Source organism: Canis lupus, chromosome 6, assembly GCF_011100685.1.
Source record: "Canis lupus familiaris isolate Mischka breed German Shepherd chromosome 6, alternate assembly UU_Cfam_GSD_1.0, whole genome shotgun sequence".
Taxonomy (NCBI): Eukaryota; Metazoa; Chordata; class Mammalia; order Carnivora; family Canidae; genus Canis; species Canis lupus.
In genome coordinates, this window is record NC_049227.1 from 39333425 (window position 1) to 39349475 (window position 16051).

Here is a 16051-nt window from a genome sequence, read left to right on the forward strand (position 1 = left end):
GGCCCCAGGGAGTCCCGCTATGCCCACCCAGGAGGCCCCAAAGGGACTGACTTTGAGCACATTCACGCTTCCCCCAGGCTCAAGCATCTTCTAGAGGCCCCAGGCCTGTGACCACCCAGCCTACCGCCCCAGGAGGAAGCTAGCCTGGGGAGCCAGGCTGAGCGACAAGAGGCTGGTCCCTGCTGAGTTCCAGTCCTCCGCCCACTGGCCTGGCCGTGCACACTGGCCACCCCAGTTCCCCAGGAGACCCATCCCCAAGCCCATGCTACACGCAGCCTCATCTGTCTGCACCCCTGCATGGCCACCATGTCCTCCTTCCTATCGTGGCTAGTACTTCCTCTGAAGCTACGCCAAAGCCACGGGCAGCATCCTGGATGCGCTGGGAGCTGTCTCCAGGGTCCACTCCCAGGCCACAAAGGGGAAGTGTGTATAACTCTTGGTCTTGAGAACCACCAGCCCTGCCCCCAAACCCCCCTAGGTATTGCTGCTCCAAACCCCAGAGCGGCCTTGTGAAGGCCAGCCCCCAGTACTGACCAGCGGGAGGATGCAGACATGAGTCAGAGTGCGCAGCGCGGGGGCCTCCTCTGGGTGAGGTGGGCCTGCCAGCCCACTGTCGAGGCCCTCCCGGTGCCTCACCTGGAGCTGGTGCAGGAGGCGCTCCATGATGTTCAGTAGGATGTCCCAGGTCACAGCTTGCAGCTCCCTCCGGTACTTCTTGATGAGTCTGGTTATAGAGAGGACGATTTCATAGGACACCACTTCATTCGGACAGGTCATAGCCTAGAACAAGAGACCCAGAGAACACACAGTGGTCAGCGGCTTCCCACTGCTGCCCAGCAAGCCCCATCCCACGCCCCTCAGAGCTGAGCACGAGATGCCTTGGAGGGGCTTGCTCCCCACACGGATCTCAGGGGTCACAGAACTATCTTAGGAGCCCAGAAACACGCTTTCTACACTGGCTTCAAAGTGCTGGACTCAGGCAGCCCGGGTGGCTCAAGCGGTTTAGCACCGCCTTTGGCCCAGGGCCTGATCCTGGAGACCCGGGATCGAGTCCCACGTTGGGCTCCTTGCATAGCGCCTGCTTCTCCCTCTGCCTGTGTCTCTGCTTCTCTCTCTCCTGTGTATTCTCAGAAATAAATAAATAAATAATAAATAAAAAAAGTGCTGGACTCCACTGGACTGGACCGTTCACGGCAGATTCTGGGCCACTGGCTCACCAGCCTAGCAGAACCTGGATGCTCCCCGCTCCACTGTCACGAAGCAGGACCTTGGCAGGAAGAACCAGTGGCTCCAGCCTGGGCGGCTCCCAGGCACACATGCTACATCTCTGGCCTTGCTCTCGAGCAAGAGCAAGACTAGCACTTAACAAAATGAAACCATCCCCAGCAGGACTCTTTTTTTTCTTTTTTAAAGATTTTATTTATTTATTCATGAGAGAGAGAGAGAGAGAGAGAGCGGCAGAGACAGAAGCAGGCTCCATGCAGGGAGCCCGACGTGGGACTCGCTCCCGGGTCTCCAGGATCATGCCCCGGACTGAAGGCAGCGCTAAAAGCTGAGCCACCAGGGCTGCCCCCTCTGCGGGAATCTTGAGAAGTTCTAATGTTCATCCGCAGAAGATGAAATTTATAAAATAGAACGTGTGCTTGAAGATAGAACCAAGGGTCCTAAACCTTGTCCCCGAGTTGCAAAGCAAGGCCTCTCACTGCCCACAGGCCTGCACTCAGCCCCCCAGTGCTGTGGGCCCCCCACCCCGCCAGCCTCTGTGGCACACAAACCAAGTCACCTCATAAAACGACGGCAACACAGACGTTGGGGAGTTCTTGAGAGAGTAGAGTCGGTGTGCTCCCCAAAGGGCCATCCCCACAAAGAACACAGCCCCTCTCAGCAGTGGGGCATCTTCCATGTAGGCTCTAGAAGCAATCCACAGCAAGACCACATGTCAGCGAAGCCCGCACCACCTCCCTGAGCTCCCTGCTCTCATGGGCAGAGGCAAAGCTGGGGAAGAGGCGGTGGGCAGGGGACCCGGGCCTGAGCAACGACCCGATCCACTCATGCACTCCCACCACAGTCAATCCTGCTGCCGCAGGACCGTGTCAGATGCCAGGGCACGAGGTAAAAGCAAGCCATCAGCCCCATGGTGCTCGAGGTCTAGGAAGCACGGATGTGAACCAAAGAACCATGTAAGGAGATGTCAGGTGCCTCTCTCAGGTTACAGCAAAGAATGAGAGCCCAGGGCCATGAGGATAACCTCCCCAGGGCGCTCAGGAAATGAGCAACCATGCTACATCAGCACGCGCTCAGACAAACGAGCATGGCAGAAGGACGTGCCAGCCAGGGGAGCAGGTGTGTGCAGAGGCCTTGGGTGGCTGGCACAGCAGCTAGGACAGGCGGGAGGTCCACAGGCTGAGGCAGGGCTGACTGCCCGGGCCTTGCCATGCTGGGCACTGTGGTTCTGATCCTCAGGGCAGGGGGAGCCATCACGGCTCCGAGCAAATGGTGCCACGGTCAGATCAGTGGTGGGAAAAGGTCATGTGGCTGCTGCGTGGAGTGGATGCCAGGAGCTCAGGAGCAGGTGCAGGAGACCAGCAAGGAGAGCGTGGGGGCCCAGGGGGCCGGCCCTAGGAGTGCACAGCCCTGAGCCACCCCTCAGGGGCAGAAGCAATAGGACCTGTGATGGTCTGGCCGTGGGACAGGAGGCCTCGGGCCTCCTACCAGCGTCAGCGCTGACACAGGCCCCCTGGAGGAGGTCCGAGTGTGGGAGGGCTTATGGGGCTCAGCTCTGAATGTCCTGACTTCACAGCAGGAGGAGAGCACAAGAATCAGGCACAGAGCACATAGCTGTAGCTGCAGAGCAGGCTTTTGGGGCAGCTACCCCAAAGGGACAGAAAGCTCTCAGCTACCCCCGCCGGGCATGGGCCCACATTGCAAGCCTCCCGGAGGAGCCTCAGTGGCAGCCGACCCATGCCCCGAACCCGCGCACACTCGCCTGTCCTCCATGATGCGACACATGTTGTAGATGGCACTGTGGCCCAGGTGGGTGCCCAGCAGGTTCCGCATCAGCTGGGAAACAAAACGTACCGCCCTGAGAGAGGGGCAGATACCGGCCCGGGACCCGGGGGCCAGCCTCGTGCCGCCATCGCCCGGAAGCCCTCCACGTCCAGCCGGCTCTCCACCACCCCCTCCCAAACACGGAGTTTTCAAAATGCTAAAACCCTGGCCTCAGCTCAGCCACCTGGGAAAATGCTACTGGGCTCCCCTCAGCAGGACACACGGCCATTCACAACATGGCCCTCGTCCCAGCCACGTGCTTTTAACGTCACCCTGGAGGGAAGAAGCCTCCAGGGCAAGGCCTAGACCCCCACCTTCCAGCAAGGCTCACAGAGCTCCTTCACGTTGATGGTGCGGCACAGGGTGACGATGAACAGGGGGAGGCTCTCAGCCGGCAGGCAGTTGTAGCAGACGACGGCGTCCAGCACCTGCAGGGAGACCTGGTGGGGGGGATGAGGGTCACGCCAGCCCTGCCCCGCCTCCCGCCCGCAGCAAGGGGACACCCACAGCCTCCCTCCCACCCCGCTTTAGTTGCTGTCGCCCCTCCCCCTTGCCGAAGCAGCCTTCCAGAGAACCAGAGGGGGCGAGCACCACTGTCACAGAGGCTCATGCCATCCTGAACTGTGACCCCACTGGCAGAGGTCGTCCAACCAACCACTTACTGCAGAGCCCTGAGCACCAGGGAGGCAGAGCCGCCAGCCTGGGGCCCCACGACCAGTGAAAGGCAGTGCGAGGCTAGACCCCAGAACCCCGGGTCTCACACACCCCCCAACCAGGCCTGCCCAGGAGGATGATGAGAGGGACCGTCCCCGGGGAGGACCAGCTACAAACCTCTATGTCCACGGATGACACGGTCTGGACGCACAGCAGGCAGATCATGCTGGTGGAGGAAGGGCAAAGTCAGCGGGAGGTTTCCCAGAGGCCGCGTGGCCACACGTCGCGCTCTGGTGACTCTACAATCATCAAGCGAGAGGCTCAACCCCCTTTGAGTTCCACTCACCCCCAGACAGGCAGGTGCCCGCTCTGGGCCACCGCTGCTCAGTGCTGGCTGTGCAACACCAGCAAGGCCCAGCCCCTGCCCTCATGCCTTCCGCAGCGTTTGAAAGAACGGCCCCAGAGATAATAAGAAGCGCTAGCTAACGTTATGGGTCTGTGAGAAAGAAAACGCTATCGTTCTATCAATGCGAGCAAGAGGCAGCCACGTTGCTCCCAGCTTCTCCGTTTGCTTGCTGATGTCAACAGTTTTATCCACGCCACGGAGCTACACGCGGCGCCCAAGGAGCACAACTACCATCAGAGGGACGTGATTGGAACTCTTCTTACTGGACCATTGATGCAATGTACTCATCCAGGTAACAGCTGTTGAACTTGACCAAGTTCACAAGCACCAGGAGGAATTCGGAGGACAGGCCGATGTCCATCCACTGCAGGACAAACCCAGCTGAGGGGGAAGAGGAGGGCACTGTACTGTCTACTCACCTCCTCCCCAGGAGAACACCGTAGCTCCCCCGCTGCTGTCCCGTCAGCAGACCCCGCACAGGCCAATGGAGGCTCGGCTGGAGCCCCAGCGGGTCAGTCCGTCATGGACTGTGGCACATACAGCCCCCAGGACGCGCTGAGGGGGTGTAGGCTGAGGCACAGCCTGGGGCCCCGGGCCTGGGCTGGGCAAGCATCCCCGGGCACGTGTCTAGACGCAGATTCCTGCCCCCTACCCCTCCCTGACACTGTCTCAACAGAGACAGAAGCCACGCTTGGCCACTGGCCAAAAAGCCTTAGAAACCTGGGCACAGTCAGCCAGTGAGCACCTGTCAGAGCCAGGCGGCCAGCTGAGGCCCATTTCCGGGCCCCAGAAGTCCTTCTTCCTGTGCCCACAGCCATGACATGGAATCTCAAGACCCACGGATACGTCACCCCATCGGGACAACAGGGAGGAAGGCCAGCCAAGAGGAGGGCTGGGAGGTCAGGCCTGGGGCACAGAGAGGCCCATGAAGAAGACACAGTGGGGCGCCCCACCTCCAGAAACCTCAGGGCGCCCCAGATAAAGCACGGGCTGACACCTGGGTCACCAGCATGCTCTCCCTACAGCAGGACTCAGACCACCTGCTGCCCACCAGGCGGTCTCACTCCGAAGGGATTCTGAGCCTGCAGGTCTGGGCTGGAGCCCAGGACTGTCTGTCTCTAACAGGCTCCCCAGGAGCCACTCTGGTTGGCACTCACATGAGCAGGACCTCATGGTGCCGCGCCCCTTTCAGGCCGTCCCTGTGACCTGCAGCACATCCTCTGTCCCCCGGCAGCCTTCTGGCGCCTCCGGGTTAAATGGGACCCCTCAGGCCAGAAAAACCTCACACCAATGTGGCACCCACCCAGTTCTTCTTCCAAGTAGGTGATGTGTCTCCCATTGTCCGTGAGGGCCTTGAAAACTTCCAGTCTTTCATGGAGGTCTTCGTTAGCGGGGTAATCCTTGATGGCCCTAAAGAACAGAGCCCGGAGAACGCCCAGGCGGTCCCCCTGCAGACAGAGGCGCTCCTTTAGTCCTGCCAGCACCCCCGACCAGCTGTGAGCAGTCCAAGAAGTACAGTGGGCTCCCTTCTCCCTCCCACAGGAACTGACTGTGAGGGACACGTCGGGCACATCAGAGTGGCTCCAGATAAGGGGTGTGCGTGTGTGCAGCATCTACTGTGTGGGAGCTCTGGGCACGGAGTGGACACAGCAGGGACAATGCAGTCCCAGCCCTCCCGGGGCTCCTGGCCAAGAACAGACATCCTCATGTCCACCAGGACAAAAATGGTCTGACTGCACTAAAAGAGGACAGACCTTTCCGAGCAGCAGGGGTGTGGACGAGAGAGAAGGGAGCCTCCCAAGCAGGAACGGAGGGGCCACCTGTGGTTCTAGAAGCTCAGAGCAGCATGGCCAGAGCCTGACGCACAGGGAGCCACAGGCAGAGGCCCAGGGCAGGGGCATGAGGGCAGCAGGACTGGGGAACCACCCATCTCTCGTGGTGGGCATATCCCCCATTGTTTTGCATGAACGGATTCATCTACTCCCCAAGATATTCCAGAGGAGGAAGGAACAACAGGCATTCCCGTTCTATGGGAGAGGAGACAGAGGCTCAGTGACTCCCACCAGGGTCCGAGAGGCTGCGGGGCACACTCCGGCTGTCTGCGGCCCCCCCGGGGCCACCCCTCACGCCCAGCCCAGCTCCACCAGCGCACGGCCCCGCTGCCCATTACCTGCCCCTGCACAATGGCCTTCAGCAGCGCCAGCACTGCATGCCGGGCCTCGGGGGGACGCTCCGGCTGCAGCAGGTCCGCGACAGCCTTCCAGAGCGCTTCCACTGCATGCTGCCGCCAGCGAAGAAGAACAGCGGTGAAGGCATGCTGGCCCCCTCGACTCGAGGCTCAGCACCACGAGCCAATGACGGAGCAGGACACTTCTTCTTAGAACTCCCTCCCCAGAGCCCCCCGCCGCCCCCGCCCCCGTGGACCCGTCACAGCCCCCATGACCCTGAGCCTGATGAGGGGGATGACTCCAAACTACTTCAAACCCACGTAGGTCCTGGCTACAGGCTGGGGGGCAGCGGGCCAGGGGAGCTGTCCTGGCTGCCCCGCAGAGGTTGGCCAGGGGTCCCCCTTGGGGGCTGGCTCAGACTCGGGGAAGAAAGCCACTGAAAGAGTCTCAGGACCAGGCGGTCCCTGGGTCTGCAGCCTGACACAGAAACCCCACTGCCCTGGCCTCCCGCTGTGGAAGCACACCACACGTCTGCTGCGCCTGTGCTGCCCAGAATTCGCATGGCCTTCTGGAATCTGCCTCCGCTAAGCCCCACACCCAGGGGGAAGCTGAGTCCTGTTCCCCACAGCCACCCCGAATCAGTCTCTCATGCCACCTTCTCTTCACGTTAACCATCCCATGCCCCCTTCAACCTGGGTCTTCAGACGACTCAACCTTTCCTGGGCTCACTTTTCCCAAGAAGGAACTAAAAAGTCCTTTAGGTGTTGCCTGACCAACAACCTGACCGTGTTCAGGATACTCTGGAACTTTCACCTCCTTTGTCCCATGCACAACACTCCTGGTGACACAACGTAACCCCTGACAAGATGCAGACACCGACCCGGTGGACTCTGACAGCCTCAGGCTCACCTGTCCATCGGCCACAGGCCCCCCCTCCTGTACCTACACAGGCAACTTTACAGACATGGGTGCCTACTCTCACCTCTATCCTTGATACCATAGAGCCTGCATGTTTCAGGTGACCTGCGATGTGGTGCATGCTCTCCCCTCCCCCTTAGCAAATCCCAATCCGCTCGCTCCATGTCCCCTCCCGAGTTGCCCATACGAGCTGGGGGCCAGGCTAGAGCAGAGCCCTGCAGGTGATCTCAGGACCACTTCCTGGTCTGTCTTCGAGATGCCCGGAGAGGGCCTGCAAACACCTGCCTGAAATAAACACGGTCACGTCTGTGGGGCTGCTCGATGCCACCAGCCAGACACCACTCCCAAAGAGACACCAGAAAGGGCAGGCCTGGAGTCAAACGGCTTCCTGATGTACCCTTACCTTCCCTGTAACACGAAAAGACCACTGAGCACGGCTCTCTGCGAGTCACTACAGACGCTTTGTTGGAACTGCCAGGAAAGGCTTCATCCCTCTACTCCCCACCCCTGCATGTGATGGACCCCAAAGGGTTGGGCTCAGCGCATTTGCAGAAGCTTCCCCATCACTAAGATGCAGGTTAAGCGTCCCTAAAATGGAGCGTGAGTTAGCGCCAGCAGGCAGCTGCCAACCCGGCTCCTAGAAAGAGCCGTCAGACTCCTCGACAGCAGTCAAATGAGGCGGACCTACCTCTTCAAATTTCTTCGTTTTTGCAACTTCGCAGATCTGCCCTATCACCCGGATGCGATTGTTGATGCCGCATTCAACACTCAGCTCCTGGCGAGAGACGAAGGGAGAAAAGGGGCCAGCGCTCAGGCAACAGGACTCCTGAACAGCCAGTCACAGACCATCCCGAGGATCGTAGCGCGTGTCCACGCTGCAGACTTGCCACGGATCTTTCTGCAATCGGGGATCACCAGGGCTTATGGCCCCGTCTCAGCTGAGAACACTCTGCTTCTCTTTTTCACGTTTCTTTTTATTTATTTATTTATTATTTTATGATAGTCACAGAGAGAGAAAGAGAGAAAGGCAGAGACATAGGCAGAGAGAGAAGCAGGCTCCATGCACCGGGAGTCCGACGTGGGATTCGATCCCGGGTCTCCAGGATCGCGCCCTGGGCCGAAGGCAGGCGCCAAACCGCTGCGCCACCCAGGGATCCCACGTTTCTTTTTATTAAGATAACATTCACTTAACAAAATTAGCTGTTTAGACAACTTAAAACCGTACCATGTAGCTTGTAGCATATTCACAATGGCTCGCAACCAGCTCCACTAATTCCAGAATATTTCCATCATGTAAAAGGGAAACTTCACGCCCATTAGCACTCACCACCCCCCCATCCCTTCAGACCCTGAGACACGCTGATCTACTTTCCATCTCTGTGGATTTACCTATTGTGGACATTTCATAGAAATAGAATCACACGTTACGTGGGGGCCTTTGCGCCTGGCTCTTTTTGCTTAGCGCGTTTTCAGCGTTCATCCACATTCCGGCACGTGTCAATACTTCATTCCTTTCTTTTTTTGCCAGACAATGCTCCACCGTGCGGATGTGATCACGTGTCATCTGTTCACCAGCTGATGAACGTTTTGGTTGTTTCCCAACGGGAAACTTTACGAGCGCAGACACAGCGTGTATGAGACACAGGTGCCGGGATGAGGGAGAGGGGATCAAACACACGCCAGAAAACGGAGCCCTGCGAGTGCCAGGAGCTCAGGTTACCATTAACACCTGGCAACACCTGGCCGTAGCCCTAATCACCTGAGCAAACGACTGCAACGCTTAGGCCACCTGGTCAAGTAGGTCTCCCTGCATCGACAGCTGGGTGCGAGCTCACGCGTGCTGGACCAGGTCCTCATCGTCCTGCCTTCCTGAACCTCGGAAGGACAGGCGGACAGGCTTCCCCAGCCCCGCGCCAGCCGCATGCCAGCCTGCCCGGCAGCTCACTCACTCTCAGGATGTCCGCCGTGATGATGAACTCGGTCTGCTTGCCCTCTGCTGACCTGGGGTTTGGCCTCGGGGTTCCCAGTCCCAAGAGAATCCTGAACTTCTCCTTCAGGCCTGAGTCTTTGCTCGTAGGCTTGGCCATGGTGGGCAGGGACGCGGCGAGGCCGCCTCTGCGCCGAGGAAACAGGCAGAGGTCTCAGGGGCAGCGCCCGCGAAGCCGGGTCTGCGCGCACGCCCCGCCCGCGGCCCCGAGGGCCTGGAGCACCGCCGGCGGCCCGGCAGCAGCGGCCCCGGGAGGGGCGGGGACCCGGGCGGCCCCTCGCACCCGCTCCGCCTTACTGCCTGGGGGGCCCGCGGCTCCAGGCTCGGGCGGCGGTGGGCGCGGCCGAAGGCCCGGGCCGCCACTGACACTGCGGGGTCCACCCCCACGCCGCCGCCGGAAGCTCGATCCGCACTTCCGGCGGCGGGCCGGGGCCGAGGGTCGCCGCCGGGCTTGCTGGGAGTCGTAGTTCCGGGCTGCTCTCCGGCGGAAAAGCAGGGGGGCCGGAGGGGGCGGGGCGAGAGTCGGGTCACGTGGTGTGGCCGCGGGGGCCGCCGGGATGTGTAGTCCGCGGGACTCTGGCTTGAGCATGGCCGCCGTGAGGATGATGACCCGGAGCCGGAGCTGGGGGCCGGGGGCCGCACCGCGGCGGGGTGGGGAGGAGGCGGCTCCGCTCCAGAGGCGGGAGGCGGCTGCAGGTACCCTCGCGCCCGCATCGGGGCATGGGGAGAGGCGATGGAAGGAGCCTGCCGGGGCCGGCGGCTGGGAATCCGAGTCGCCCCCACGTGGGGCTCTGGCTCCCACCCTGTTCCCTGTGCCCAGGACGCAGGGGGCAGGGGTCGGTCCACACGGACCGCGTCCCGGTACCCGCCCGGGGATGCTGCACTCGTGCCAGGCTTCTGGGGGCAGGCCAGCCTTGCTCTCCTGGCTGCTTCCCGCGGGATGGGGGGCCTGGTGCCCAGTCCTCGCCCCCGCTTGAGGGAGCCCCAGGGGGGGACCGGGAAAGGGCAAGCCGTTCTGTGTGTTGTGCAGGCGTGAAGGACCTGGCTGTACAGGACTGGGGGGGCGGTAGCCAGACCCACAGGGCCCCTGCACCCTGTCCTTCAGGACACCGGAGGGGGACTCCTTAGGCACCCAACCAACCCTAGCCCGGGACACAGCTCCATCCTGAGGGAAGCAGGGCGAGGGGAATAAGCAGATGGCAGCGCGCGCTGGGTAGGCAGGAGCCCTGAGGCTGGGATGAGTTTGGAGTTCGTCGGAAGTACAAGAAGTCAAAGAGGAGTTTTAAACAGACGTGACACAATCTGATTTGGGCTGTAAGACTTGCTGTCTGGCACCGTGTGGGAGCTAGATGGGGGAGGCACCCCTTCCTCCTGTTGGTAGAGCCGTCCTGTGCCGACTCAGACTCGGTCAGGAGGGCAGTGGCATCGGGAAAGCTGACCTGCCCCCGAAGCACCCGCAGCTGTAGCAGATGATGGATGGTCATTGAATGGATGACGAAGGGAGAGGGCAGGCAGGGCAGCACCCACCCCCACCCCCACCCCCACCTGTGGCCCCTGCTGAATGGCACATTTTTGCAGAAGGAAAGAAAAACCCTAGCCTTGCAAAGCGTCAGCGGAAGACACAGAAACTGAAGGTGGCCTACGAAGCCCCAGGTCACGAGAAAGGAGAGAGCCACAAAGCCCTGGAGGCACTAGGCTGGGAGCCCCAGGACTGGCGGCAGCAGCTGGAGAATATCCGCACCATGAGGAGTGGGAAGGACGCCCCCGTGGACTGGCTGGGGGTTGAGCACTGCCATGACCCCAGCGCTCCCCCAAAGGTAGGCAGGGGCCGCACCTGCCTGGTGACTCCCTTCTGGACCAGACACATGCCTCCTCTGAGGCCTCTGGCTGCGCACAGCCTGACCCGTGGCAGCCCTTGGCTGGCACCCGAAAGGAAGGCAGGCAGTGAAAGGAAGGCAGGCAGCGTGTCGAGGGGAAGCGCCTGAGGCCCCGAGCAGGGAGCAGCATCACCTGCTCGGCAGGTGAAGACTGCCTGCAGCTTGGGGTTTCATGCTCTGCCTTCTGCCAGCAGAGTCCTGACACACCAGGAGTCTTCGTAATGTTTCCTGAGAGAGAGCTCCTTACACTTCACTGGCTTGGAGCGTGGCCTTTAGACCAACTTGATCCTAATCCCAGCCCCACTAGCTGGGACCTGGGTGCACGGACTTCTTTGGGGGTCAGTTTGTGTGTAAGTTGTGGCCTTATCCACGGCGCACAGCAATCACGGTGGGAGGCGCTGGCTGTCAAGCATGGCGATGATACATTTACGTCTCCAGGTGATCTTTGTAAGGCAGGTACTGTTATCCTCCCCATGTTATGTAGGAAAAAAAAGCAAAACAAGCCCAGGCTGGACGCCTTACACAGTGCGTTGGCCAGAGTGGCTGGGAGGCTGTCATGTGTTGGCCAGGGTCATGGGTAGAGGTGGTCTAGGGTTTGGCTGGGGCCTGGCCCACACTGAGCTACCTAGGACCTGTCACTGCCCTGGTTCCGGTCACTGTGCCAACAGGTGCAGAGGTACCAGGTGCTACTGTCACTGATGCTCTCCAGCCAAACCAAAGACCAGGTGACAGCAGGCGCCATGCAGCGACTGCGCGCTCACGGCCTGACAGTGGACAGCATCCTACAGACAGATGACGCCACGCTGGGCTCGCTCATCTACCCCGTAGGCTTCTGGAGGGTGAGCCCACTGGCCTGGGAAAGATGTCAGGAGGCTGATGGGAGGCCGTGGGGTACAGGAGGCCAGGGGTGCCTCTTAGGCCACAGGGACCCGGATGTGAGCTCCCAGTGGAGCCCCCTGCCCCTCTGGCCAGCACACGGGGCCAGGACCATTGGGCCTCCCTCCTTGGCCTTTCCTGTTTGCAGCCCACCCCTTCCTTCCTCCACCTCCCCACCCGGCTGACTGGCGCTTCCTTTCCTCCCTGAGGCTGCCCACCGCCTTTCCCTTTGTTTACTCCGGGCCTCCCTGGAGTGCGTCACCCCCTCCCTCTGGAGCCCCAACGGGCCACAGAGCGCTGGGTGGCGAATAGGCGGGTCCGCTGAAGGCGGCCGGGCGGGTGCGGCTGCTTCCCCTTGGTACTAGCGTGGGCTGCAGTTTGTCAAATGGGTTTTAAATAGCCCTCTCCACTTGGGCACGGAGTGGGAACCACCCAGCTGGCCTGGCGGCTGGTGGGGGAGCCCCAGGCTCCAGCCTGCCTTCCTGAAGGTCCAGGTGCTGCTGAGCTCAGCTCCTGGCACGGCTGGCCTCTGGGGGAATGATGGGGCAGGGCACCTGAGCTACACCCCACACACGGGTCACAGGTGCAGGCCCGCATCAGGCCTCCCCAGTCTCTGCTGCCCTCGGCTCACCCCCAACTCCTAGGGAGACAGGGGCACACAGGTACCACTGAGTGTGTCGTTAGCAGGTGATGGGCAGCTCTGGACACCTGTGGGTTTCCCTTGGGACTCACGTCCTCCGGTAGGGCTACACCATTCACCTCTGGGGCCGACCACCCCTCTCCATCTTTCAGAGCAAGGTAAAGTACATCAAGCAGACCAGTGCCATCCTGCAGCAGCGCTACGGCGGGGACATCCCAGCATCTGTGGCAGAGCTGGTGGCACTGCCCGGCGTGGGGCCCAAGATGGCACACCTGGCCATGGCGGTGGCCTGGGGCACTGTGTCAGGCATCGGTGAGTGGCATCCACACTGTTGGAGGGCAGGGCTGGCCACATCTGTGACCCCAGGTCTGCTCCCCCACAATTTAGCTCAAAGGGTCAGAAAGATGTTTCCAGCACTGAGGTAGGCCTGGCCCACCCATGGATGAGGGCTAAGGGGAGGAGTTCCCATCTGCCGAGCACCTACTGTGCACTGGGCTCTGGGAGAGGCCCTGGGCATGGACTCAAGGCCTGTGCTGTGCAGGAAGAAAGATGTTGAGCAAATAACTGCTGTGAGGTAGAAGCGTTTGTGCGGGGGCGGGGTGGGTGGTCGTGCATGGCAGTGTCAGAGCTGAAGAGTAAGGGTGGGCTGGCCAGGCTAAGAGGTAGAAGTGCCACCCAGGCGGGAGGAACAGCGTCTGCAAAGCCAGCAGGTGGGAAAAAGAGCCAGTAGAAGAAGTCTCAAGAATGAGCATAGGCTGGTGGGGGAGACAGTAAAGGCAGGGGGACCCCAAGGGAGGAGGAGCTGGGGGGAGCCCCTTCCAGAATCCATTTCCTGACAGTGGTGGTGTCTCTGAAGACGGACCCTGGATCAGGGGGCTGCTTCGTCAGACCTTTGCTCAGATTTGAGCTTCCGCGGCCACACGGCGGCGGCAGGCCTGGCCAGCGCAGAGACCAGGGCCTGAGCCACAGCCTCTGCGCCCACCTGGTGCTCCTGCTGCCGGAGCTGCAAGAGGGCAGAGACTCCCCAGCACTTCCCCTGGTCCTAAAGCCTCTGCTCCCTGGGGTGGGGACCCTTCGCGTGGGCAGGGGGCAGCCAGGGGCTGAGGGGCCCCGCCGTGAAGCCGGGCTGGAACCCAGCGGCCCGGAGACCGCGGTGGGCCTGGAGACCGCGGTGGGCCTGGCGGTGGGCCGGGACAGAGCTTGCCCTCCCCTCCCCCACCCGCAGCCGCCAGCCTCTTGCCAGCCCCAAGGCGTGGATACTTGAGCTTATCTGGTGGCTGTCCTCGGCTGCCCGAGGCCTGAGTCCCAGGAGGGGTCTGGAAGGTCTGTGGGGGAAGGGCCCACAGCCCCGGGAACAGGACTTTGGCGACAGCAGACACACAGGAGGGGAGTCCGATTGTCCCCCTTTCTGGATGTCTGCGGGCGCTCAGTTAGCAGCCCAGGGCTGTGGCCACAGCAGCCAGTGTCAGCACTGCCATCCCGTCCCAGCCGAGTGACTGAGAGGCAAGGTGCTTGCTCTCTGAGCTTCGGCCTCCAGGCTGGGAACGTATGCAGGGCGGGCAGAGCCTTCCTGGAGCTGCCCGCGGGAGCCTCCCGGTGTGGGGAGGCCCTGGGCCGGGCCTCTGGGTGGCAGGACGGAGCTGAGGCTTGGTAACCACTGTGGGTGCCCCCACCCTGTGTCCCCAGGGCACCCCCGGTCAGTGTCTGGGGAGGGAGCAGGTTCAGGACTCCATCTCTCTTCTGGAGGAGGCCCCCGTGAGCAGGTGCCAGGCCGAGCCCTGGGGTGGCCGGCCCAGGGGAGCTGGGACCCTGCCCCCACTAGGTGACAGCTGCAGCTGGCCGGCCCATCCTCCCTGTGCTGTCCCTGACCATGCGGCAGTCGGTGCAGTGTCCTCAAGGTGGCCCGCTGGACCCAGCCCTGAGACCCGGCCTGGCACAGCTGGCACCTGGGCCGGGAGCTGCCGCTGCTGCCTGCCCCCCAGCTGCAGGACCTGAGGCCTCTGGCTCAGCTGCTGCCCCGCTCTCTGCAGTTCGGGGCCCTCTGGAAACCGGGGGGTGGGAGGAGGGGACCCTGGGCCTGGGCTCGGGGCTGTGGGCAGGGAGCCACCTGGTAAGCACGCTCTGTGATGACCCGGTGCCGCCTCCACCAGCGGTGGACACACATGTGCACAGAATCGCCAACAGACTCAGGTGGACCAGGACCACGACCACGTCCCCAGAGAAGACGCGCGCTGCCCTGGAGGAGTGGCTGCCCCGGTGCGACAGGGTGGGGGGCTGGTGGGGCTCTCCTCTGTGTCCCTCCCACACTGACCTCCCTGCCCTTCACAGGGAGCTGTGGGGTGAGATCAACGGACTGTTGGTGGGCTTCGGCCAGCAGACATGTCTGCCCGTACGCCCTCGCTGCGGGGCCTGCCTCAACCGCAGCCTGTGCCCCGCCGCACAGAGCCCCTGACGCCCGCGCCTGCCCCCGCCTGCCCCCGCCGGAGAGCCGCAGCCTGTCTGTAATAAACCCTGGGAGTTGTTTGCATCGGGGTCTGGCTGAATCTTCCCTGGGGCGCGGGGCAGGCCGGGAGCACGTGCGTGACTGCGTGTGGCCCCGTGCTCATGTGAACGGGGCTGCCTGGGAGCCCAGGCTGGGGACGTGACCATGTGGGCTAGGGGTGGGGGTGGTGAACATGCGGGAGTCTGGGACAGAGCTGGACCGTGGGAGCCAGCTGCAGCCAGCTGTTAGGAAGGCCGCTGGAGACCTGGGCGGCTGGGCTGGGAACCCAGATGGACACTCCCTCCTGCACCCTGAGGGCTCTCGGCGCCAGGAGGCCCCACCCTGAGGCCACGGAGCCACCTGGCCTCCAGCGCAACACCATTAGCCCCAGGCTGGGCGCCCCAGGGCGTGAGACCTGCCCTGTGTGTCCCCGCGGGTGGGCGGAGGTGGGAGGGGGTTGCGGGGGGGAGGGGGAGAGCAGAGCTGAGGGGTCAGGCCAGCCCCCTGGATGGAGTGGGATGGGGCTCTGCTTCCAGCGGCTTCTGCCTCCCTGCCCAGACCACGGGTCCCCCCACCACGAGGGCTCAGGAAGGGCAGAGGCGGCCAGGGGTCTGAGGAAGGCCTGTTTATTCGGAGGGCGCGCATGCGCTATGGCTTACAGGGCAGACAGCGGTGTCCGTGGGGTCAGGGCCAGGAAGAGAGAATGGGTGCGGTCCCCTGGGGGCAGGCTCTCCCACACCACACTCCCCCTGCCTGGGGACTAGAGGCCCGTCCAGAGGCCTCCGTCTTCAGGCAACCCAGGGCCTCCATCCTCGGCCCCTCCAGCCCAGGCCCTGCGGCCCAGACCACCAGTTCAGCAGGGATGTGGGGGCCTGCAAGGGGCCCCTCTACAGCAGGGAGGAGGCCGAGGGGCAGCTCCTCCAGCCACAGCGGGCCTCCCCCGGAGCCCCCACAAACCACAGCCTGGCCCCACTGTTTCTGTCCCTGGAAGTGCC

The 16051-nt window shown here is 62.4% G+C and overlaps 2 protein-coding genes across 18 annotated transcripts in view; one reads left to right on the top strand and one right to left on the bottom strand.

Annotated features, from left to right (window-relative positions):
- TSC2 (TSC complex subunit 2) overlaps positions 1-9375 on the bottom strand; it is a 33117-nt gene extending 23742 nt beyond the window's left edge. For 2 of the 11 annotated variants that reach the window (XM_038540748.1, XM_038540746.1), the window contains exons 1-10: positions 9144-9370; positions 7883-7969; positions 6279-6389; positions 5412-5556; positions 4372-4489; positions 3880-3928; positions 3363-3488; positions 2987-3060; positions 1784-1910; positions 637-780 (exon numbers count right to left, since the gene is read on the bottom strand). In XM_038540748.1, coding sequence (XP_038396676.1) covers positions 637-780; positions 1784-1910; positions 2987-3060; positions 3363-3488; positions 3880-3928; positions 4372-4489; positions 5412-5556; positions 6279-6389; positions 7883-7969; positions 9144-9281 — 1119 coding nt within the window. In that variant the 5' untranslated portion in view covers positions 9282-9370. Of the gene's footprint in view, positions 1-636; positions 781-1783; positions 1911-2986; positions 3061-3362; positions 3489-3879; positions 3929-4371; positions 4490-5411; positions 5557-6278; positions 6390-7882; positions 7970-9143 lie in introns of those variants that run through there. The other 9 variants (XM_038540749.1, XM_038540747.1, XM_038540751.1 and 6 more) reach the window with 7 other exon arrangements.
- A 354-nt stretch (positions 9376-9729) lies between these two features.
- On the top strand, positions 9730-15225 carry NTHL1 (nth like DNA glycosylase 1). 7 transcript variants are annotated; one of them, XM_038540759.1, is made up of 6 exons: positions 9730-9877; positions 10760-10998; positions 11727-11897; positions 12727-12886; positions 14725-14830; positions 14903-15101. In XM_038540759.1, the coding sequence occupies exons 1-6, from the start codon at positions 9739-9741 to the stop codon at positions 15024-15026; spliced, it is 939 nt and encodes a 312-aa protein (XP_038396687.1). In that variant the 5' UTR covers positions 9730-9738; the 3' UTR covers positions 15027-15101. The 7 variants fall into 7 exon arrangements, with proteins under 7 accessions (XP_038396687.1, XP_038396685.1, XP_038396688.1 ...); XM_038540757.1 differs by lacking the exon at positions 14725-14830 and having other exon boundaries at positions 14903-15225; XM_038540760.1 differs by lacking the exon at positions 11727-11897.
- The last annotated feature ends 826 nt before the right edge of the window (positions 15226-16051 follow it).